At 56.2% G+C, this 24,036-nt stretch overlaps 2 protein-coding genes across 8 annotated transcripts in view; one reads left to right on the top strand and one right to left on the bottom strand.

The window, feature by feature from the left end:
• Positions 1 to 17,223, top strand: part of PAK4 (p21 (RAC1) activated kinase 4) — a 107,001-nt gene extending 89,778 nt beyond the window's left edge. For 6 of the 7 annotated variants that reach the window (XM_075070633.1, XM_032776260.2, XM_075070632.1 and 3 more), the window contains 7 exons: positions 2,502 to 3,197; positions 4,357 to 4,830; positions 7,194 to 7,327; positions 9,018 to 9,144; positions 12,778 to 12,903; positions 15,157 to 15,291; positions 16,740 to 17,223. In XM_075070633.1, the coding sequence (XP_074926734.1) occupies positions 2,502 to 3,197; positions 4,357 to 4,830; positions 7,194 to 7,327; positions 9,018 to 9,144; positions 12,778 to 12,903; positions 15,157 to 15,291; positions 16,740 to 16,895 (1,848 nt within the window). In that variant the 3' untranslated portion in view covers positions 16,896 to 17,223. The remainder of the gene's footprint in view (positions 1 to 2,501; positions 3,198 to 4,356; positions 4,831 to 7,193; positions 7,328 to 9,017; positions 9,145 to 12,777; positions 12,904 to 15,156; positions 15,292 to 16,739) is intronic. The other variant, XM_032776263.2, reaches the window with a different exon arrangement.
• The window catches only part of SIRT2 (sirtuin 2), a 256,350-nt gene extending 234,061 nt beyond the window's left edge, over positions 1 to 22,289 (bottom strand). Inside the window, exon 1 of the mRNA XM_032776273.2 lies at positions 22,282 to 22,289. The gene's annotated coding sequence lies outside the window, so the exon portion shown is untranslated. The remainder of the gene's footprint in view (positions 1 to 22,281) is intronic.
• Between the last annotated feature and the right edge of the window lie 1,747 nt (positions 22,290 to 24,036).

Genomic DNA, 24,036 nt, shown 5'->3' on the forward strand with positions numbered 1-24,036 from the left:
GGCTCCAGCCCTGAGGCGGAGCGGCCCTCGGATCTTCCCTGATGAGTTGGGATTTCTCTGGCAAGACTTATTCTGGTAGAAGGCCTTCTGACCTCGCTAGGGAGTCTTGCCCCGCAGACTCAGGCCTTGTATTGTGCAGCGTGTCTTCCTGTGTGCATGCAGGGTTTTGTGCGGTACAGAGATGGGGGGGAGACAGGGGCGTAGGCCAGGAAGAAGGGAGTTGTGTCCTTAGCTGAGACTTCAGATGGGAAGGCAAGGTGGAGAGATACAGGAAGGCCGCTCCTGGTAGCGGCTGCTGCAAGGAAGACGACTCTTGTGGCGAGGGGTTGGACCGCCTGGGGCTGGTGAAGCAGCTGCCTATAGGAAGCAGAGTTGGAGACGGGTAGAGAGAAGGCTGAGCTGGAGCTTTGCAAAGAAGGGAGAGCAGCTTGGCACAGGGCAGCCCAGGGAGTTGGCTGCGGAGGCGTTTTGTGCTCCCTGGGACACAGGAGCGTGTAGAAGTGTAAACAAGCAACAGGGAGGGAGGCGCGAGGTTCTCTGCAGAGCAGCTTAAAACTCAATTGCTGGGAGGCTTTTATAATCTGTGATCCCAGGATTTCTGGCCATGGGGCGTCTGGTGACTACAGTCCAAAGTGACTCTGCTTCTGGCTTGTAGTAGCAATTCTTCGCATTTCCCTTCCCTCTGAGGGTCATCCAGGGCTTGACAAATAGCTTCTCAGCACCCCTCTCTAACGAGCTGAGAGTGTCCCCATCCTGTAAACCCTGCTCTCTCACACCGGGCTAGGGTGATCAAGTGTCTCAATTTTTATAGGGACAGTCCCGATTTTTGGGTCTTTTTCCTATATAGGCTCCTATTATTTCCCCCGCCCCCAGTCTCCCCCATCGCCTGTCCCAGTTTTTCGTACTTGCTGTCTGGTCATTGTACACAGGCCACGCCGAGGCTCTGACTCCAGTCCCCTGCTCTAGCCACTAACGGAGCCGACATCTCAGCACGCCAGGCTGAGGCACAGTAGACAAGCAGGGATGCAAGTGCTCTGCTCCAGCTTCTGCATTACTCTTCAGCTCCTCTCCCGCATAGGAGCGGCTGCTGACTGCAAGCCCTCAAAGCTGTCGGTGGGGTTCGGGCACCAGATGAGCTGTTGTGGAGACGGTTCTGACCTGAGCTCGAACGTGGCTGGCAGTTGTATTAACTCTGTCCCCATTACAGATCCTGCTTGTCTCTTTGACCCCGTGGATGGCGTTTCTCTCTCCTCTCCCTCTTCCTTTCCCTAACTAGCTTCCTGGTGAGAGTCCTAGTGTTGCCAGGACAGGTCCCTCTGCTGCAGCAGCTAGCAGGATGGCTTTGTTTGGGATGACCTCGTGCCTGCACTGCTGCGTTGTTTCTGTTTCACTATCACCTGCAGCCCCGTTGTGCTAGACACCTCATGCAGAAGTATCTACAGCCCCTGCCACATATTGTGTATGGACCCAGTGATTTTTTCTCCTTTCTGCTGTAAAAGGTCAGGGCTCTGTCCTGCTTCCTCCCACACGCCTGCTATCACATTACACCTCTGCTGCTGCACCGCGATCCAGACCTGCGGCACCCCCTGATCTTCCAGCCCTGGCTCCCACACAGCTCTGCTACACCCTAGGGCGGAGCAACCAAATGGCACTCATTCTGAGTTACGTGGTGTCTGTGGGTTGTTTTGGTGACATTTTCGATGTACACCGTCACAGTTTGTTTGTCAGCAAACTACAAACATGCTCAGGTTGGGCCGAGGCACAGGCTATGCTTTTGTAATTGCTGCGTGTCCCTGCGTGATCAGATAGGCGAGCAAGCCCTTCCGTTTCGTAACTGGGGGGTGCACAAACCCGCAGCCCATGCAAACCATCTGCCTCTCCTGGCTGGAGTTGGTAAGACAGGGCAGCCAGGTGAGAAGGGGAGGACGGTGCCATCATCAGACACAGCTGGAGGTGGGGAAAAGTCACGTCCTGCATAAATGGACAGAGATGACGCCGTTTAGATAAAACAGGTTCCCATAGGAGGTGGAGTTGGGAGTGTTAAACTCCTCAGGCTTTTCTAACCTGCAGAGAAGAGACATCAAGGAAAGATGGAAAACCCCCCAGCCTAGCTACTGACTGGCTTGGAGGCCGGCTCAGATCTGTCCCAGGTTAGCAGCGAGCTCTGTGGTGACTCCTGCCTGAGATGAGCTGGTGGGGATCTCCTCTCAGTCCACAGCAGGCACCACACCCATCAGCAGTGCTCTGCTGGCAGAGAGGCCAGGTGGATAGGACTGGAGACTGTGTGCAGGTTGGGGGTGTGTGGAGGTGTGTGCTTGCACTGGTAGGTGTTAAGAACCTGCCCCTTGTTTGTCCCTGTTGGTGTCGCTCCCTGTTGAGCTGTGTGGCAGCCCCCAGGCGTGTCATGTTCATCACCAGACGTTTCATTTTCCTTTTTTTTCTTTTCTGTGTGTCTTTTTTTTGTTTTTTGTTTCCCTCCCCATCCCATATCCTGCGCGAAGACCATCGTGCGGGGAAACAAAACTGCCAAGGACGGCTCCCTGACCTGGCTGCTGGATGAGTTTGAGAACATGTCGGTGTCCCGCTCCAACTCGCTGCGCCGGGACAGCCCCCCCCTCCAGCCGCGCCGCGACCAGCTCTTCCACCAGAACGGCCTCAATGAGGGGCCGGCCAAAGCCCAGCCCCTCGAGGACAGGAATAAGGACCACAAAGAGAGGACTCGCCATGAGACCAGGAACGAGCTGGATCGGGACAGGGAGAGGAACCGGGACAGGGAGGAGAACCGGGCCCAGCCACAGCAGCCCCGAGGGCAGGAGCCCAGCAGCAAATCCACCAAGCACCCTGGTGGCAGGCCGCCCCCTCCTGAGTACCACAAGCCCTCTAAGGAGGGCAGGCCCAGAGCCCATGACCGGGATGGCAGGCGGGACTACCCTGCGGAGAGGGACTACAGCGAGCCGGCCGACCGCGTGGTCAGGAGGGATCGCAACGACGCCTCCGACAAGAGACCCAAGTCCACGTACACCGGGGAGAAAAGCCCGCAGTCCCCGCGGGACAAACGCCCGCTCTCCGGGCCCAATATCCGGACTCCAAATATCCCTGTCTCCGAAGGGGTGATGAAGACAGCTCAGCAGACCGGGCGGCCTTTTAATACCTACCCACGAGCTGAGACTGACCCTGTCAGGGGCACAGGTTCTCAGGTAAAGGTTCCCCCACCCCTCGGGCCATGATCCTGACTATCTGGCAGCTAAGGCTGAGCCGTGTTTGCACTCGGTTCACTCCCAACCTGCCATCAGTGCCCCCAAAGCAGATGCATCCTCCCAGGCAAAGCACCCCCCCTCCTTTGCTTCAGGAGTTAATCCTCCGCTAAAGGGCTTCTTCCATAAGGCATATCCACTCTTGATGGATTTAAGGCGTATCGAACCAGGTGTTTCTGGCTGGCTGTTGGCGTGGGTGGCGGGATGGTTTGTGGCCATCTTCCTGCTTGTCTGGGCGCTTCTGTGCATTGTGGCGCTAAACGTCTAGTGTGCAGCGAAGATGGTTCGTTCCTCTCGAACAGCTGCGCGCTCTGCGGCCGATGCTGCCTCCTGCAGGAGCCGGTTCCCTGGACCGCTGCCTCTGAGCCCGGTAGCAAGCCGATGCCACCGCTACACTGATCTCCTTCAACGGCTGCATGCTCTGCATCACCACTGCCTTGGCTCTCTGTCCTCCTCTAGCAAGCCTGGCACTGCCGCACCGCACTGTCATCCGGATGCAGCTTTGCTCCCTGCACTGTCTCCTGGAACAGCACATGTCTCCTCTACACGTGCTGCTTTCTCGGTAGCTCTCCCGCACTGCGCTCCTGCACCTTTCCTGCGGCCACCGTGCTCCCTGTAGCAATCCTGCACCGCCACTGCTCTGTCCTGTGTGTTAGGAATGCTGACGGATGCTTGAGGCCTCTCTCGCAAGGCCGTGTCCAATAGAACCACCTGTAGATGCTGTCTGGATGTCTGGTTCTCTTCTTCCTTTCCTCGTACCTTTTCCCTCTCCCCATAGCCGTCCCAGTGCAGATCTCTCGCTCTGTCTCTCTCATGCAGCAGTAGGTAAACTCTCCTCTCTAATCACTGCTGTCTCTCTTCAGACACTGTCTCAGTAAGTCTTCTCTGGGAATCCCATGGGAGGATGCCACACTGATGTCTTTTTCCTCTTCTTCCCTGTACCCTGTTGGCAGGGAAGATTTCAGAGTGGGAAGCAGCTTTTGCTCCGTGCGAAGGCAGTAGGCGGGCGGAGAGCCTGGGGTTGATGCTGCATCTCCTGGCCCCTCTGTTCTAGGTTCAGCTGCTGATGTGCTGTTTCTTTTTCCTCTCTCTCTCCTTCCAGGCAGAGCCCAGGTCTGCAAGGCCCCAGGAAATGACATCCAACGGGCCAGTAAGCGGGAGCAGTAGCTCCTCCAGGGTCCACCAGCCAGGCCAGCCAAGGTCCAAAAACCCAGAGCCACCCCATCCGGGAATCTCCCCACACGCATCAGAGCCCCACTTAACTCGCATCCCCCAGTCAGCCCCCCAGCCATCTTATTCCCAGCAGCCGCCGCCACCTCTTCCCCCCACGGCCTCCCAGCAGCCCCGCTCCCCGCAGCGTGAGCCCCAGCGGGTCTCCCACGAACAGTTCCGAGCCGCCCTGCAGATGGTGGTTGACCCGGGCGACCCCCGGACCTACCTGGACAACTTCATTAAAATCGGCGAAGGCTCCACAGGCATCGTCTGCATCGCCACGGTCAAGAGCACAGGGAAGCTGGTGGCCGTGAAGAAAATGGACCTGCGGAAGCAGCAAAGACGCGAGCTGCTGTTTAATGAGGTAGGTGGCATATCTAACCCACGGGAGCTTCTCCACACCTAGGTGGGAGCCCCACTGCTTCAGAGCCCAGCCTTCCGGACAGGCGATGGTGGGGACTGCAGTCCCCTTCGCTGGGTCGCAGGCTTGGAATCCTAAAGGAGAGCAGGCCGTTCGGCCAGGCTTTGAAGCAGCGCTGACACCAGGTGAGCTCTGTGTTCACCTGGAGGCCAGGAGCGCACCAGGTGCTTGACAGCACAGCTGGAAAAAGGCAGGGGGGAGATTTTCAAAAGCGCTTGCATGCCAGATTGAGAAGCAGCTTGGGATCAGCTTGAAAGTTCTGTTCTAGGTAGGGTCTCGTACTGCGCTCATCTCTGTAGAGTCTGAGCTCCTTCCAGACGTGCCTTAAGCAAAGTGACTGACATCTGTATGTTGGTTTTGTCATGCTGTGCCCTGGGCGGAAAGTATGGATTGGGCGGGGGATGTTTTGGACCGTCCTGTACACATGTGCGTTGCTATCTGTTGGAGAAGGAATTCACCCTTCGTTCCTGAGGGAGTTCGTTCTGCAGTCTCAGACCAGCCCCTGAAACGGCTTCGTCCCCTGGACAGATGAGCTTTACCCTTATTGCAGAAACTTGTTCATAGTGCCAGAGGAGTGTCGCTGATGACTGCGATCTTCATCGCAAAGTTTTAGTCCATCTTTGAGATATCCTGGGCCCAGGACATTGAGTGCCTTAAAGATAAAGGGAGAAAGGTCTTTGGCCATCTCAAGATGCAGATGGGCGTTCAGCAGGGTTTTCAGAAGGGCCTGAGTGAGTTAGGTGCCTGACCTGCTTAGATGATTTTGAAAAATCTCACTAGGCGCCCGCCTGCACCTTTAGGTGCATAAATTCCTTTACAGAGCCAGCCAATTCCCCCTGAAAGGTGACGAGACGAGACTCAGAAGTCAGTTCTGAAAATCGATGTAGGCTCCCCAGTTACAGAGGGTCCCTGCCCCCTTTTCCCCATGAGCTTCCAGTCTGACATTGGCTGTGATGCAAGGAGTTGGTGTACCAGGCCTTAGCAAAGGTTATGGCCGTAAAGTCGCAGTGGCAGGTTACGGGTACAGGCACTGTCCGTTCAGGATAATGGGCTGGCTTATGGCAGCAGTGGGGAGAAGAGAAGGGCTCAGATAAATCTCCAGGCACTGGGAGGGCGAATTGAAAGGAGCAGGGAGCATCGTTTAGGATGATCCCAAGGGGATTAATTAGGAGGAATGGGATGCGGTTAAGCCATGGACTGTTTAGGCTGAATCTCAGGAGATGCTTCCTAGCCTTGGACTCTGTTACCGCAGCTTCTCTCGCACTGTGGTTCACACAGTACAGCCTGGTCCCGTGGCGATTGGCTCCTCTTTATTTCCAGCTGTGAAACCATAAGGAGCTAAAAATGCATCGAGCGCAGCTAATATCACTTCTCTGTGTGAGCAACAGCAGCAGATGCCATTGGGAAACAGGGTGGCCTTGACTGGAGGAGGGGTGAGGGACAGGGAATGGGAGGGGGCAGGAAGCCAGGAGGCAAAGGCATGGCCACGCTGTGAGGCGCTTCGGGAGCCCTGCTGTATGAAGCTGCAGAAATCGCCTTCCCTTGGGCAGCCCCATTGCCTGAATCTCTTTAATCTGGGCTGGAGAAAGCACCACACAATGATCAGCTACATTCCCCTGAGGTGCAAACAGGCCTGCTAATGCAGAGCTGTTAAGGGCCCTTGTTAACCCTGGGCCGTCTGTCTAACCCTGAGCTCCCCAAGTGCAGCCACTCGCTGCTTGAAGGCGCCGCACGACATCCTCCTTTCAGTTCACTGCCTAGGAAAGCCCATGCGCTTAGCACCAGCCCAAGCCGAGCCCAAGCTAGTGTAGCGCAGGGTCTCCGGACTGCGCGGGGGGAGGCAGGATCGACGCTGGCTGCTCATTGGGCCCTCTCTGCGCTACCCCGGCTCAGCTGATGGGTTTGGATAGACGCTCCCCATGCATTCCTAGCATGGGCTCATTAGGGCAGGACCCTGTTAGCCTCGTTCCTCCCTAGTCACCGAATCAGCAACGCCCAATCCTCACCCAGTAGCACTTACTGTTACCTCTCCCTCTGTGACTTCTGTTGCCCACATGGCAAATGCCACAGGCATACAGTCTCCTTGTAGAGCGAGTGCCACCCGAACCGATCTCTAGCTAGGCCCTAGGGTGGCATTTCTGGTGGGGTGAACCCTGCCTTTTAGGGAACCACATTCGTCAGGTTTCTTTTACCCTCCTTTCTAAAAAGGCTTTTCCTCTGTACATCACGGAGCTGCGTCCTCGTTTGCGTTGCCAGCCCCGTTCCTGCGCCGGCCATAACGCTCCGCTCTGCACCCTGCTTTTCAGGTGGTGATTATGAGGGACTACCAGCACGAGAACGTGGTGGAGATGTACAACAGCTACCTGGTGGGGGACGAGCTGTGGGTGGTGATGGAGTTCCTAGAAGGCGGAGCGCTGACAGATATCGTAACGCACACCAGGTATGACGGGGGTGGGAATTCCTGCTCTGGGGCCTTGCGCCTGGGCCAGCTGACCCCTCTGATGCCAGCCTCTGAAGCAAGGTCGGCAGCAGCGTGGAAGCCTTAGATAGAAAAGGAGCAATGGGAATGCCAGGGGGTGAGCGTGTGTGTCAGGCTCCAGGCCTGTGCCTGGCAGTGGAGACACCAGGAAAACTAGGCCGGATGAGTCTCAGTAGCTCCAGCTGAGGAGTGTGAAAAGCCGGAGGGCAGGAGAGGGGAGCCCTGGAAACAGGCAGCTCAGAAGGGAGCTGGAGAGTTAGGTTCTATTTGTGGGTATCTCTCCACTGCAGGGTTAACTTGGGTGCTCCCCCAATTCTCACCCGAGTTCAGCAGTGCTGGAAACCCAGACTAGCTGGCCCCTGTGGACCCGAGCGAGGCTTTTGTGCAGGCTGGTAACCTGTCCACTTTGCAGTGAGGACGCAGGCTAAATCCCCGAGCACGGACAATCCTCCAGTGCCTACCCACAATTCTGTCTGTGCGCCCAGGACAGACACATTCACTGGGAAAGAGGCCTCGAGCGACTCAGCTTCCTGCAGTGTGAAGACCCATGGGATGTGCCCCCCGAAGCCCTAGCAATGCCCCCAGGGGGGAGTGCAGCACCTGTGACCTGAGTGTGGCTGCTTAGACCCGGGTGAGGCTAGCACGGGGACTGTATCGCTCTGCAGGGATGAGTCACCCAAAGAGACTAGCGGCAACCCCAGACAGGCTACATCTGCACTGGCCAATCAGCTCGGATGGCTGGCCTGGACTCCCTGGGCTAGCCCGGCCCGTGTGTGAGCAACCGCTCTGCAGGCGCTACCCGAATTACTGTCTGAGGACCCAGTCCGTGGTTCTCTGGGAAGTACTCCTGGTGTCTCAGCACAGTCCATTGTAGGAGAACTTGTCTCCCCTTCGGGGGAATTACGGGAAGGGCATTGGAGGGTTATCAGGGCTCCAGCGATTTAGCCGTTGTCCTCACTTTAGCATGCATGGTTCCAGCCCAAGTTAAAGCAGAGCCTAAAATCTAGGGACAGAACCCAGGAATCCTGACTCCCCAACCCCCACTCGAGGTGGGGACAGAACCCAGCAGACCTGACTCCCAGCCACGCTGCTGGGTCAGCTAGCTGGGCTTAAAACCGCTCCAAACCCAGGCCAGAGGTCTTCCTGTGCAGATGGTGGGGCTAGAGCCCAGGTTCGGTGTGTAGCATAGCTGTACCCCAGAGGCAAGTCTGAGGGTGTAGGCACTTCCTGTCCTAGGAGCGGGATGGGGACCCACCCACCGTGGGGCTGCAGAGTCACTCTCTGAGTTGCTTTTGTGCCTGGCACCTCCGCCCCACTGTGCGTGGGTCTTCCTTGCTGGACCACAGTTCTCCTCGAGCTCATTGCGTTCAGGTAGTAATCATAGCTGGGTGTATCTGCTAAAGGCAGGCTGGGACTTTCCGTCCCAGCTCTGCCAGGCTCGCTGTGTGGCCGTGAGCAAGTCCTTCCTCGGTTTCCCCATTTACGAAGTGGTGATAATGCTTCCCCCACCTGGGGTGGATCTGAGGTGAAACGAGAGCTGGCAAAGCACTTTCCGCCGATCTGACGCCGGGTGCCATGCCAGGGCAGTTCGCCCTGTTGCTGCAGAGCACCGGGAGGCTTGTCAGTGCTCTGAACCTTTCCCTGCTTCCAGGATGAACGAAGAGCAGATCGCCGCTGTCTGCCTGGCTGTCCTGAAAGCACTTTCTGTCCTCCACGCCCAGGGGGTCATCCACCGAGACATTAAGAGCGACTCCATCCTGCTCACCCACGACGGCAAGGTAAGTGACACGCACGCAGCTGTGCTGGGGAGTCCTGCGTTAACAGAGGATTTCTGCACCACATGGAGCTGGGTGAATCAGCTGTGCCCTCTCCTGTGAGGACAGCGACACCTAGGGGTGCGTTTTGGTATCTCTGCAACCGATAAATCGCTGCGTAAAGATAACAAGGAATCCGGTGGCACCTTAAAGACTAAAAGATTTATTTGGGCATGAGCTTTTGTGGGTAAAAAAAAGCCCACTTCTTCAGATGCATGGAGTGGAAATTACAGATGCAGGCATTATATACTGGCACGTGAAGAGAAAGGAGTTCCCTTTCCAAGCGGAGAACCAGTGTTGACAAGGCCAATTCAGTCAGGGTGGATGTGGTCCACTCCCAATAATTGGTGAGGCGGTGTCAATACCAAGAGAGGGCAAATTGCTTTTGTAGTGAGCCAGCCACTCCCAGCCCCTGTTCAAGCCCAGATTGATGGTGTTCAATTTGCACATGAATTGTAGCTCTGCAGTTTCTCTTTGAAGTCTGTTTTTGAAGTTTTGTTGTTCAAGGATGGCTACTTTTAAATCTGTTACTGAGTGTCCAGGGAGATTGAAGTGTTCTTCTACTCGCTTCTGTATGTTACCGTTCCTGGTGCCCAATTTGTGTCCATTTTTTCTTTTGCGTAGAGACTGTCCAGTTTGGCCAATGTACATGGCAGAGGGGCATTGCTGGCACGTGATGGCATAGATCACATTGGTAGATGTGCAGGTGAATGAGCCCCTGATGGTCTGGCTCATGTAGCTGGGTCCTCTGGTGGTGTCGCTAGAGTAGATATGGGGACAGAGGAGGCAAAGGGGTTTGTTACAGGAATGGGTTCACGGTTGGTGTTTCTGTGGTGTGGTGTGTAGTTACTGGTGAGTATTTGCTCCAGATTGGGGGGCTGTCTGTAAGTGAGGACTGGCCTGTCTCCCAAGGTCTGTGAGAGTTATGGATCATTTTCCGGGATAGGTTGTAGATCATTGATGTGCTGGAGGGGTTTTAGCTAGGGGCTGTACGGGATGGCCAGTGGTGTTCCGTTATTTTCCTTGTTGGGCCTGTCCTGTAGTAGGTGACTTCTGGGTACCCGTCTCGCTCTGTCAGTCTGTTTCCTCACTTCACCAGGTGGGTATTATAGTTGTAAGAACGCTTGATAGAGATCTTGTAGGTGTTTGTCTCTGTCTGAGGAATTGGAGCACATGCGATGGTATCTTAGGGCTTGGCTGTAGACACTGGATCGTGTGATACGTCCTGGATGGAAGCTGGAGGCATGTAGGGAAGTATAGCGGTCAGTAGGTTTCCGGTATAGGGTGGTGTTTACGTGACCATCACTTATTTGCACTGTAGTGTCCAGGAAGTGGATCTCTTTGTGTGGACTGGTCCAGGCTGAGGTTGATGGTGGCTGGAAATTGTTGAAAACTGGTGGAATTCTTCAAGGGCCTCCTTCCTGTGGGTCCAGATGATGAAGATGTCATCTATGTAGCACAAGTAGAATAGGGGCGTAAGGGGACGAGAGCTGAGGAAGCGTTAGGTTCTAAGTCAGCCATAAAAGCGTTGACATACCGTGGGGCCACGCGGGTACCCATAGCAGTGCCACTGACCTGAAGGTATAAGTTGTTGTCCCCAAATCTGAAATGGTTGTGGGTGAGGGCAAAGTCACAGAGCTCAGCCACCAGGTGCGCCATGGCCTCATTAGGGACACCATCCTAGGATTCTTGCCATTGGCTACGGCTCCCCTCTAGGGCTCGTCTCCACCGCAGCGTTAGCGTGAGGCACAACTCCAGTGTTGCCCCTAAGCTGACTCCCAGAAATGTCTAGCTTGGGTTAAGTGGCACTTTAAGCCGGCCCATTAGAGGGGGGTTGTTCATGCCCAAGTGCTGCTGACACTGGAGTTTCAAGGGGGAATGATGAAGTGGAGACGCAGCAGCTTGCGCTATAGCAACTCAGCTGCTAATCCAATCGCTCTGCATAGCTGGACGGGTGTTACGCAGTCTAGCCACGCTCACTAGAACTAGCTAGACTGCGGTAACTCAAGGAGTGCAGACAAGCCCATATCAATGTGCTAACTCGCGTGAGAACTCCACGCTGCCCTGTCGTCACTAGGGGCTTGTGAGCACTGTAGTGAAGATGCTGCAGTGCCGACAGGAGACCTTCTCCCTTCACTGTGGTTAAGCCACATCGTCGATAGGCAGTAGCTATGTCTCCCGTCATCGCAGCACTATCTACACCGGGGTTAGGTTGGTATAATAGTGTCGCTCAGGGGTGTGGTTTTCTCCAAATTCTCCTACTTTTTTTACAACCTCCTTTCCTATTGAGGTAGACTATGCTTTTTCCATTGTATGGGGAAGATGAGGGGAGCGGGCTGTGCGGGGGAAACCGTGAAATTGACTGGGTCCTGCAAACAAATGTAAGGAAAGAAGCAGCATTTTCTCTAATCTGGTTCAATTACCATCCATTTACACATGGTTGTAAAAAGTAGGTTAAAAAACCCTTCAGATAGTGTAAGCTGATTGTGTCCCCTTCAAAGCAGAACAAAAAAAGCTTTTTTTCCACATGTACATCTTCAGAGCGTTGCAGAAATGAGCTAAATCTCAGACTGCTAATGGAATATCCATGTTTTCTCTTTAAATAACGCTTCCATTTTAAAATCAAGTTGTTCATCTTTTTAATTTCCTACCAGGGCGAAAGTAATTGGCTCCTTTTCCCGTTGTGGCTCATGGCGAGGCTCTGTTCTAGGTCTTAACAGCATGGTTACAAGTCTCAAGTTCACCTTCTTTCAGAACCGAACCCAGCCCACGAGAGCTAGAAACGACTGTGCAATGAACCAAACCACTCTCTGTTTCCATATGGCACGAGTCTTGGCCTGTCCATGCCTTTCTGGGCAGTCCATTCGATTCCCCAGGCTCCCCTTTGGATGCAAATCTGACTTCCACACGAGCGAATCATACAGAAGCGGCTTCAGTCCCTCGTGCAGATTTGCGTTTCACGTGCTTTAAATTAAAAAAAGCTGGATTGATCTTTCCTTTGGCTCCATTTTCCATCTGACTGTGCAAATCTGCCTAATTTCTCAGGGCGTTTGCCATTAGATGCCGTTCAATAGCAGGTTTTGAAATCTCAGTAACTCCCTGTGTCTCTTCTCCCCACCGCCTTCATCCAGAAGGCCCAAACCTATTCTAACCTAGCTGTTACGGATTAATTGCCTGCCAAGCTTGCTTTTGAATCTGAGCCATTTTGGAGTTATACTGATGTGAAAAGGGTGTTTTGTTTACACTGATAAACTCCTGTGAGGCTGTTATACTTCTGACTATGGGGATTGTAAATCTTGTACTTGGGAGATTCTGATCACAGCAGGTGGAGGCTGGGGTGGAATTATGTACTTAAAAACTAAACAACTTTGCCAACTAGAGTTGATCACTGAAATGCTGAGCAGCTTAGGCTGTTTTTAGAATTAAACTTTCTACTCCTATGTTGCTTCTTCATGGTTCTCACGACAGTTGCATTTTTGGTCCCTCTTTCTCGGTGGGGTCAGGGATTGCTCTCTGTGGTGTTGCAGGCTGGTCTTGCAGCTGCCAGCCATTGTCCCTGTGCTAACCCTCAACCCTCTTCCTTTCCTCTCTCCCTAGGTGAAGCTCTCTGATTTTGGGTTTTGCGCGCAAGTGAACAAAGAGGTCCCGCGGCGGAAGTCGCTGGTGGGAACCCCCTACTGGATGGCACCAGAGCTCATCTCCCGACTACCTTACGGACCAGAGGTAAGGCCAGAGGGGCAGGTCCATGGGGGAAGTTGATCCTGGCCCCTTCCTGAGAAGGCTCGTCAAAGGGCTGTGGGAGGCCGCTGCTAGAGAAGGGAGATGGAAATGACAGTGTGGCAGGGAAACGAACAACCAGGGCCTGGGTGATCCCTAGTTTAGTGCCTGGGTAATAAACTGGCACCTCAGGCTCCCCCCCCTCGCCCCCCCAAAATCAGGGATACAAACGGAGGCCTCGGCACAGCCAAGGGCGCTCTGATCCACCTGTCGACCCTGCAGGGCAATGAATAGATGGTAAAACCCCAGCAATGGAAAGGTGGAGGCAGCCTTTAGCTTCCCAGGCCGCAGAGCAGGGCAGCAAGTTCCCATCAGCTCGTGTGGAATGAGCTGGCAGGAGTCAGTCCACATCCCACTGACGCTAACTGGTCGTTGGATCAGCAGCCCCATGAGGACGCCGGTGGGTCATTGGGTCTCCCGTGGGGCAGAATTCGGTTTGTCTTGTTCTATGATTTTGAGGATGATTGCGGTTTGTGCGCATTTTTTCTAATGTTTGTAGACCGAAAGGTTCACAGTTGTGGGAGAGGTTCAGAAAAGCAGGGGTGGTTCATTATTTAACGACTGTAGAGGTTGAGATTCAAAAAGTTAAAGCTTTATAGCCAGGACCGGCGCTAGAGTTTCTGGCACCCTAGGCGCCGGGACATTTCGCCGCCCCGGGCGCGGGTCTCGTGGCTCTGGCGGAGCTGTCCACGGGGGGGGGCCCATGGGCTGCCGGTCGCTGGTGCGCTCCCTGACCCGGGGGCCCCTGGCTGCCAGGCGCGGCGGCGGCTCGCTGGACAGCCCGGGGGGGGGGGGCGCCCTGGGCTGCCGGGCTGCGGCGGCGGCACACTGACCTCAGGGGTGCGTTGACCCGGGGCACACCTTGGGCTGGCGGCGGCAGGCAGCTGCTGCTGCCGGCAGCTCAGCCCCTCCAGCAGCAGCGGCTGCAACCATTTAAAAAATTTTGGGGGGGCACCACTTTTTGGTGCCCCCAAATCTTGGCGCCCTAGGCAACCGCCTAGTTCGCCTAAATGGTTGCACCGGCCCTGTTTATAGCTATTAACCTGCAAATTGTCAGCATCACATGTCAAAAGCGACGGAGTAAATAGCCTTCAACCAGACTCTCTCATACATTCTCAAGCAGCATTTTCCTGACTTTTGCCTGCCTGTAAATTTCAGTGATCATCTGTGGAAATGTTTTCCCTTGGTTTGTGCGTGTGCAGTGAAATTGATGGTTACACCTTAAAGGGTGGGGGGGGGGGGTTCTCTCCGTGCTCCCAAACCCTGGGGGCTTGTCTTGACTAGGAAGAGCTGATCATGTAAGGCAGAGTTAAGGCAGGTGTGCCGACTAAGCCTGCTTGAAAGTCTATCACTTTTCCTAGGCAGGACACACCCTGCAGAGGCTTCTTGTCTGTGGCCTATTATTCCTGTAGCCGGGAAATCCATCGTCTGCTCCTGGCACGTGTGTAGTGACAAAGGCCACTAGGTGGTGCTGTGTATAACTGCAAACTAGCAGGAAGTGCGTTTGGGTCCTAAAAGGTGCTTATGCTGACAGGTCGGACGCAGCCGTGGCCCCTGACTTTGGAAGACTCACCTGCTTGCTTTCAATTCATGGCATTCGTTCCTGGCTCCCGCGCAGCTTAGATGCATCTCTGTAGTAATAAAGCACTAGACACGCTTACATCCCTGCTAATCAAAGGACAAACTGTGGAGAAGGGGGCAAGGGGGGATTACTGCGGTGACAGATTTAGAAACGCACCAGTCATCTGGTGTAGCAGGCTAGGCTCTGAGTTTCTACACCAGATGACTGGTTTTTCTAACATGCAGCTGCTGTCTCTGTCGGATCCAGACTCCAGGCTGCCTTGCCCGGGGGAGTGTGGCCTAATCGCTCTTTCAGTGAGGCCTGTGATGCTTTTCACCTCTGGCGAGGGTACCAGTCTTTCTGATTTAAATAGGACACTGATGTGCTGCCCAGGGAGCACTCTCTAGCAACTCGAGCAGCATAGTGGGCTGGGAGCTATTCCTGGACTGGACACTGCCCCTCTGTGCTTCAGTTTCCCCTCCCTTTTGTCTGTTCATGCCGTAAGCTCTGGGGGCAGCGACTGTCCGTCACTCTGGGTCCTGCAGTGGCCGGCGCAGTGGGCCAGGTTCCCACCCATCATTCCATCGCCAGTCGCTGGCCCTTCGCATCCCTTTCGCCCATCTCGCCTCTCTTTGCAGGTGGATATCTGGTCCCTCGGTGTGATGGTGATCGAAATGGTGGATGGAGAGCCCCCTTATTTCAATGAGCCCCCCTTAAAGGCAATGAAGATGATCCGGGACAACCTGCCCCCCAAACTTAAAAATGTGCACAAGGTAATGAACGTGCTGCTCATCTCCTCCTCTCCCGAGTTAAGCAGGGGCAGGAACCTGGATGGGAGACCCACAGGTGTAGTCAGCTTCCGCAGCGCGTGGGCCTGAGTCTCCCTCAGATGGGCTTCCATGGGGGGCTGGGTATCCGCTCCAAGTGCTTTAGCAAGCTGGCCTGGTGAACTGGGTTCCTTTGTATTTGGGGGGAGGGCGGGGGGACACAGACACATCCCCTGAGGACGTTGATGTTTCATGGCGACTCTGAGACGGTTGCAGATCCAGACCCATGTGCGAATGTGCCCCTGGTGGGAGTGGCAAGAGCCTGAGGGAGGCTGATTCCCGGCTCTGCCACTGCGCTGCTGAATGATCCTGGGCAAGTCCCTTCCCTCCCTGTTAGATTTCATGAAGCTGTCGGTACAGGGTGGGTGTGGAACAGGATAATGGCAGGACCTGTGGACGTGTAGCAAAACCCTCTGTCTGCATTGTGAGAGAGAATGTGCAACTATGACGTTATGAGGTCTCCATACACGTCATGCACGTGATATACGTGTGTGCTCACACGCCTGCCATTGGCTCTCCAAGTGAGAGCATGGGTGAACCATTGCCGTGTTGTGACTCGGTTTCCCCTCCGACCTATTGTGCATTCTGAGTGCTTCGAGGCAGGGACTCCCTGTACACACACAAGGGAGCAGTTAATACGTGATCTACCGAAGGGCTTCCCTTGGTCATGGCCACAGTCGGGGAGTGAGCTCCACGGTTTTTGGCATGCTGAACCACGGAGCCGCCACTTTCTCACAGCGATTGTGCTGCTTTTGCAGCAAGCGAGGCATTAAGAGCAACCACCCATTTTACAGACTCGCTTCCTGCTTGTGGGGGGAGAGCACCGTTCCCAGGAGAGCCGAGGCAGAGAGCTTTCTGCGTTGTTCTCCACCAGGGAACCCTGCCTCTATGTGCTCCAGCCCCCTCTGAAGGGTGTGTAGTGGGGGCACGGATGCTATAAAACCCAGAGAGGAGTCACTTGTTAGCATGGGTCTCTGGCTGCGTGGGGTAGGGGTGTGTGTCTCGCGTGCACTCGGGTTTGCTGTCTGGGGCTGGATTGCTCTGTGGGTAGGCAGGTGTCTTCCAGGATCTGTAGCATGTTGTCTGTGACTCATTGCCATGTGACTTCAGAGGCCAGATGACTTGGCACATAAGGCCTGGGGTGAAATAGGGTGAGCTCAAGAGACCTGTGCCCGGGGGATGGAGGTTGTGCCAGTCCATAGCTTCCCCCCCTTCCCTTCCCCACCTCCACCCCGCCTAGTTCCTGCTTGCTGCAGGGTCCGGGTGGGTGGCTGACCCAGGGGAGCTTAGGGCTGATGTCATGCTCCTCTGGCAGTGGCTTCTCTAGTTCCCAGTAGCACTTGCTCTTCTCAGCCCCTGACTCATGGCTGCTCCTTCCTCCTCCTCCTCTGCAGGTTTCTCCTTCCCTCAAAGGATTCCTGGACCGCTTGCTGGTGAGAGACCCGGTCCAGCGAGCCTCCGCCAACGAACTCTTGAAACACCCCTTCCTGGCGAAGGCCGGGCCTCCTTCCAGCATCGTGCCGCTCATGCGGCAGAATCGGATGAGATGAGTGCCGGCTGCACCAGAGAGAGAGATGCACACGCCGTCTGACCGCTCCCCACTCGGCCGCCCTGCCTCGGCCCCTGGCCCTTCGTTCTCCAGGGCGCTGCTGCCGTTCCCTTTGGCCGCCGCGGCAGGGATGGCGGCTCCCGACAGCCAGAGCAGCAGCAGGAGCGTCCGGCTCTCTCGATCCCTCCGGGTTTCCGGCGACAGCCCGTTCCCAGTGGGGCCAGCGGTTCCGTTAACTGGATTTACAACTGTGCCACTACTGTCATGTCTGTGGCAGGAGCTCTCCTGCCCGTCGCACCATACTGCTGAGTGGAGGGGGGTGGGGGGCCCAGCTGGGGGTGGGAGGGGTAGGTTTTTTTAATGACTTTACAATTTCTGATCAAAACGATAGTTTTTACACACACACAAAGACGAGGTGGGTCCAGGAGCGACAGACACTAAGCAACTCAACACTGGAACGTCCAGCCACGGCTAGAAGCGGCTTTGCCTGTTCCTCTGGCTGCGGGCTCAGTCTTCCCCAGGCTGGGCCAGGAGTGGTCAGGGTAGGTAGGAGCGGTTTTGTTTAGCTCCGTAGAATTTGGGTTTCTTCAGTAGGGTGGGCGCCAGCGGCAGGGCCTCCTTCCCAGTAGGGGGGAGGATGCCTGTAGATGCAGCCGGGAAAGCAAACGGCTCCTGGTGCTGGGTGGGTGACAGCCCCATCTTCCCCTGCTGTGTCCACCTCTGATGCGTAACTGCTGAGATCAGCGCTGGTTGTGCTAGGTTCGGGGTCTCCAGCACACCGTCCCTCGCAGGAGATTAGAGGCGGTTTCTGCAGGGTCTCCATGCTGCTCCCGTGCCCTCCCCCCCATGGCAGGCTCTTCCATGCTTGTTCTGCATTGAGGTCTAGACATGTGCTGCTGCTCAGTTCCCGGGATGGGGGGAGCAGTGACCCGGCCCCTGGCCTCTTGGCTTCACAGGTTCTTTTCCATCCAAGTAGCCCACAGTGCGTGGCTCACCCGTTCCCCGGGGGCTCCAAAACACAATCCATTCCAGCCCCCGCTGCTAGAACACAGGAGCCTGGTGGGCAGAGACTCTGGTATCCCAGCATGCAATGGCCCTCCTTGATCTGTGCAGCCTTGCATGCTGGGATACCTGGAGTCTCTGCAGCGTGGGGGAGCGAGGTTCCCCAGGCTCCCGGCCTGTTGCCCTCAGTTTTGGGCAGCCTGTGGGGTCAGAGAAATGAAGGCCCCAGCAGCCTATGGGGACCAGAGCGCGTTATAGCTCTCTGGTGTAGTCTGGCCTTTGGGGCTTGTTGGCTCACCTGGGAAAGATCCTGCCTGAGGAGGCTTCCCATCCTTGGCAGGATCTTCCCCCTCGGCGCAGCCCCTGCATCCAGCTCAGCATAGGGAGGAGGTGACCGGGTCTGGTCATTGGTGTGGGAAGGGAGCTCGGAGCTCAGCATCGGTCGGGGGGTGGCCTCCTCTGGGAGCCTGGGGGCTGGACTGAGCTGTGATCTCTGACACCAGCCAGGAAAGGGGGGCGGCTTTCCGACCCCTTAGAGAGACTCTTCTGTGCGAGGCTGGTGGGCAGAGCGCTGGGCCCGCCAAGCAGCCGTTCCGTGCCAGGGCCAGGACACGGCTCCAAAGGAAGAATCGCCCCGAAGGTGGGCCAGCATTTTGTTGCTTCTACTTTGCATTCTGCCAGGGGGCCACGGGGGGGCTGCTCGGGGGGTCCTGCGTGCAAAAACTGAGCCATTTTGAGGAGGATCCCCCCCACCGCCCCGTGCGCGCTGTGCAAGGAACATGCATGCTGTACCACACCGACGACTGCATGCTTTCTGGGGAGTGGGAGGGGTCTAGGGATGGGCTTTCTTTACCTGCTTTTAGATACTTCAGTTACAGCAACTGGGTCGCTGCCTTTTTTCTCCTCTCTGGGAGCCCCCCCAGTGCAGCAGGAGTGGGTTGGTTACAGGCCCAAGGGGAGTGTGTGTTTCCAGTTTTTATCTGGTTTTCCTGGCCACTGGATTCTTCTCTGCAGAACTGCACAGCAGTCATGCTGCTCGCTGCAAGAGGGAACTGCAGGGCAACCTGCCTCTGGAGACCGACGGAGAACGTGGGTCCCATCAGAGATTTTTATTTGCTGGGCCTAACTCTGCCATGGGTGGAAATTGGCTCCCTTGAGCTCACTGGGGAGAGCGGAAGTCGGTCCGCTTGGGAGGCAGCCCCGGCAGTGGTGAAAGTTGGCTCATGCAGGAGATCTTGCAGAGCGCTCTGTGCTGGCCAACGCTGCTCTTCCCGAGCTGGTGTCTCGCTGGGGTTTCAGGGAGAGCAGGATTGAGCCAGGGCTGCGGCTTGGTCGGCTGAATGCGTGACCCGTCCTGGCTGCGGAGGGCGCCTCAGGAGCTCTGTTTCATGCTCTTTTCCCATTAGGCTTTAGCCTTAGTGTTTTTAAACCTATAAACTAGTTCACTAAAAAACCCTTGCAGTGCCCAGCAATGTGCCCAGGCTGTGTGTATTCACCCCCACCCACCCACAACTGACCGTGGGGGAAGCTCTCTGCCCCCAAAGCCAGAGCTCCACACAGACGGGGTGGGGGTGGGTCTCGTTCGATACAGCCCCTCGGGTACCGCGCTGCCCCTAGGCTCTCCCCTCTGAGCCTGGGCCCTTCGCCCAAACTCCTGCCTGGGGTCCTGGGGTTGTTCTCATCTCTGACCCGTTGACATTTAAACTCCTGCTGTTTCTCAGCCTGCTTAAATTGTAGCAAAGCCTAGGGGTGTGAGACAGTCCCACGCTGTACAGGACCCCCGGCCTTGCCACTTCTCACACCCCTGGTCTGCTCTGACATAAACCACATCGGCTGGTGCTGACTTCCTTCCTTCCTCTCCCTCGTAACCCACCCCCCGATCTCCCCACGCAGGAAAGTTTAACCAACGGTTATCTTCATTGGGGTTTTCAGATCAATTCCGCAGACCTTTGCCTGTCTCTCTTGCCTCACCCCATCACGGTGTGTTACTGGGGACACTCGCAGCCCCGTCCTCTGCTGCTCAGCCCCCCTAACCTCTCACTGAGCTGGCAGGGGGGACCCTTCAGGGCTCACGGACTGAGCAGAAGGGCTTTGTGGGTCACATGGCAATGGCGACTCAGCCCTCAGCCTGCCACTCAACGGCCCTCTGGGCTGATTCAGGAGCCTGGGTCTCCTTTGAGCAATGGGACCTGGGGTGTGGTCGAGCGTCCGCAGGGGGCACAAGGACTGGGGGGAGGGGTTGTCCTTCCACTGGCACCAGCGTTAGTCCCAATTTGTGCCACTGTAACAGCATCTGTTCCTTGGTGTCCCGGGCCATCTCCCCCCCTGGTTAAATCAGCCTCTCGCGGGTGGGGCCTGCTCCTCAGCTACTGTGGCCCCATTGCCTGCTGAGGATCCGCTCTGTTCGCTCGCTACTTCCCCGGGTGACCCCTGCCCCCAGCCAAAGAGCTGCTGCCCTTTTTCTGAATCAGTCCCTCGTGGGGAAAACTGCAGGGGCGGGGGTTTGTCAGGCAGGCCTGCTTCCCCACGCTATGGCAGCGCACGCCAGCCGTGGACTTGCGACAATCAGCACAGGCTGTTACGCAGCCATGTAAGACACTAGCTCCCTCCCTGCCCCACATCTTCCGCAGTGAACCTTCCCGGTGCACCAATCCTCTGAGAAACCGGGCTAGAAATGCCAAGGGGGGCCGGGGAGGGGATCCTGGCAAAGCACTCAAAGGCGAACTGGTGAACTCTGTCTAGAAACAACTACTGACTTGTTTTCTTGTTACTATTTTTTTTAAAGAAGCTATTTATATTGTCATTTTGTAACACTACAGTATTCCCGATGGGGGGAGGGAGGGTTGGGTTGGACGGATTTGCTGTGGCACTAAATGCTCCCGGCACTGACTCAGCCATGGACTGACTTGTATAAAAACGGAATTGGATCTTGTGCTGTGAGTTTGGGGTTGGGGGAATTTTTTGTTTCTGGCGGGCCTGAGCCCGGCAAAACTTTTCAAAGAGTTTTGAGGTTCGTGTAACAATTACAGGCTTTCTTTTTTTGGAGGAAAACGAAACACTGACCTTGTGTGGTTTCTTTGGGAGGCGGGGGACTGGTGTATGTGCAGTTTCATGTGCTGCGGGGGCTGGAGCTGGGGTGGTTAGACAGTGGGCTGGGGGGATGGTGCCCATTGCTTGCTCTCAATATGTTACATACCTTCCTGGGGAGAAAACGTCAGCTACTCCAAGCACTTTTAAGCTGGTGCAGCAAGACAGCCAGAGTCCAATTAGAAAAGGCAGTGATTTTTAACCAGGCCGCATGGTTAACCCTGGGACCGAACTGAGGGACGCGCTGCGTTCTCCGTCTCTTGACACCTTCAAAGCCAGGCTGGGGCCCAGACCCGGCAAGCCTCTGAGTTGTCACTGATTTCAGTGGAAGCTGGGAGCTGGGCAGGGCTGGCTTTCCGGGAGCGAGAGGCTTGGGCTCGCCATGCAGGGGACATGGGTGGAAACCTTCAGCCTCTGATCTCCAGGTGATCCGACCCAGCTCCTCCTGGCCTGGATGGGATCAGTAACCGCCCCGTGGGGCTGTAGCTGAGTGAGTTGAACATGCAGCGGGATCCCACTGGGCTGCATGGTGAGTGCCAGGCCTGCCCTAGTCAGCGCTGCAGAGGGAGAAAACGGAGAGAGAGGATCAGGAGTTCCCTGGCCCCTTAAGGGAATAGGGCTCCCACTCAGCATCCCAGGCTCCTTTGAAAGAATACAAGTGAGGGGGGGGGAATCACCCCCCCCAGTGACTTTTAAAGGCATCATCAATCCCTCAGTGCCCCCAGGGTGCCCTTTTAAAACAGAAAGTAACAGTCATCTTCAGAAATACCCTCCAGCTGCCTGTTCCCCCACATGGCTGGGAGGAAGGAAGCTACAGATTTCCCAACCGGAGAGGTCCCACCGCACCCAAAAGCGTACGGTAGGAGTGTGTAAATATGTCTCCTGACTGAGGAGCTGTGTCTGCCGCTGCCGGGTTTCAACTGCGATCTGGCTCTCGCCTACGCCCGTGGGGCTGCCATGCTCAGGTTGGGTCTGGAGCCCACAGGGAGTTTAGGGGCTGGGCCAGGCCCATCGCAAAGGGCACAGGCGCCAGTCCAGCCATCCTGCTTCAGGATTGTTTCAGCTGGATGCCGCCTAAGCCCAAATAGCGGCCGGTCCGTGCAGCCTGGAAGCCAGCGCTGACCGTGCTAATCTGCTGAAGAGCGTCCACACACGCCGCTGCTCTGTCCTTGCTGCGCCGCCTGCTCTGGTGAGTGCAGGGCAACCAGCCAGTGGTGGAGTCACCCAGCGTTTCACCAGGACCGTGTCTAGGCACCAAGCTCCCAGCACCTGCCGATCAGCCAAATCTGAAGAGCAAGGGGGCTGCCCCAGTGGAGGGCAGGGGCTGGCAGTGGGCTACAGCAGCCTCCCCCCACCATGCCTGGCCCCCTGTGTTACCATAACTCAGACGTGTGGGGCAGGGGCCCAGGGTGAAATCTATTTACAGCTGCCCCTGGAGTTCAAGCCACACGGCTCTGTCCCTAGCCACAGGCCCCGTCTGTGCTGCAAAGGGCTGGCTTAGCTCCAGCGGCCAGGGCTGCGATTGCTGAGCGAGGCTGGTAACCCCCCCAGCACGGATGCAGTTATACCAGCTACCCCGGGCTTTTCCTGTGACAGCTCATCTCGCTGGGCAGGACGCTGGAATAAGGCACTAGCCAGTGCTGGTATCCCTGGGAGCTTTTCGCTGGCCTAGTATCCTGACTATGGCTCTGCAGGCAAAACACTCCTGGTGAGGTAAAATTCAGTCACTGGGTCAGCGACCCCAGGGGTGGAGCCCTGGGCTAACGGGGAGCACGTTTGTGTGTAGACAAGGCCTCAGATTTGCAACTTCTCAGTCTCAATCTGCACGTTTCACAACGGCAGCGCAGGTCGCCGCAGCCTCCCGTTCTAGACAGGAACTGAATTCTTGTGGGGAGAAAATCTGTCTCATGAGCCCTGCCCAGCCCCGGTGCAATCGGAGGGGCCCTGATCTCCATCGGGGTTTGTATAGAACTGAACTCCGCTGGGGCCAGGAGGTCCTGCCAGGATAGAACCATCATCATCCGAAAGGAGAAAGGCCCTTCACTGACCAGCGTTAACCACCGGCTTTCAAAGGGAGCCAGATACCACCATGATGGGCCCTGGCTATTGACCTCGATTGACTAGAACAGACGTAAATTAATGTTTGTAATGACCTACCGTGTCCTCACAGGGTGATTTTTAGCTATAGGGTTACAGGGGGAGTGGGGAGTCAGGTTCTGCTGGGTTCTGTCCCCAGGGCTGGGTGGGGCGTGGGGGTGTATTGGGTTAGAGAGGGGAGCTGGAAGCCAGGACTCCTGGGTTCTGTCCCCAGGGCTGGGTGGGGCGTGGGGGTGTATTGGGTTAGAGAGGGGAGCTGGAAGCCAGGACTCCTGGGTTCTGGGCGGCAGCTGGAGATACCCTAACATCCTGTGCTGTCTCGGCAGGGCCTCGCACTCGTCTCCTGCCCTGAAGCTAGCCCGAGAGAGGGGATTCCCTGCTGCTCTGCTGGGGGATTCACAGCAGGCAGGGTCCAGTAGCCCCTGACACACAGCAGGAGCCTTGAAAGCCTGGGGAATTTCTGACCACCTGAGGCTTTCCACGTGCTAAGAAAAGCCCCTTTCTTTCCCCGGTAGCACTGAGATCTCTCCCAGCCCCTCGCTTGCTTTAATACGCTGGGTGCTGCAGGCCCGCGGGGCGATCACAATCCAAACCTACCACCTGCCTCACTGAGGCCTTAGCTTGAAATTCCATTCTCCCCACTCAGGGGGTTCTGCAGCCCCCACAGCCCCCTCCCCCTATACCCGTGTCCCCCATTTCCCCTCCCCACTAGTAGTAGTGATCTTTTTGGCTGGTAGAGGACTGAGAAGTGCCTGGCCTGATTGGGGGGTGAGGGAAGGGACAGTGCCCTGACATGGGGCTCCAATCTTGGCCAGAGTCTATGCAGCACCTGGCACAATGAGGGCCCTGATCTCGGTTGGGATCCAGGCTGCACCCAGCACAATGGGACCCAAATCTCAGGGACTTCAAGTACCACCGTAATGCATGTGCTACCCAATATTTTCATCCTCCCCGTG

This window comes from Chelonoidis abingdonii, chromosome 11 (assembly GCF_003597395.2).
Source record: "Chelonoidis abingdonii isolate Lonesome George chromosome 11, CheloAbing_2.0, whole genome shotgun sequence".
NCBI classification, from domain to species: Eukaryota; Metazoa; Chordata; order Testudines; family Testudinidae; genus Chelonoidis; species Chelonoidis abingdonii.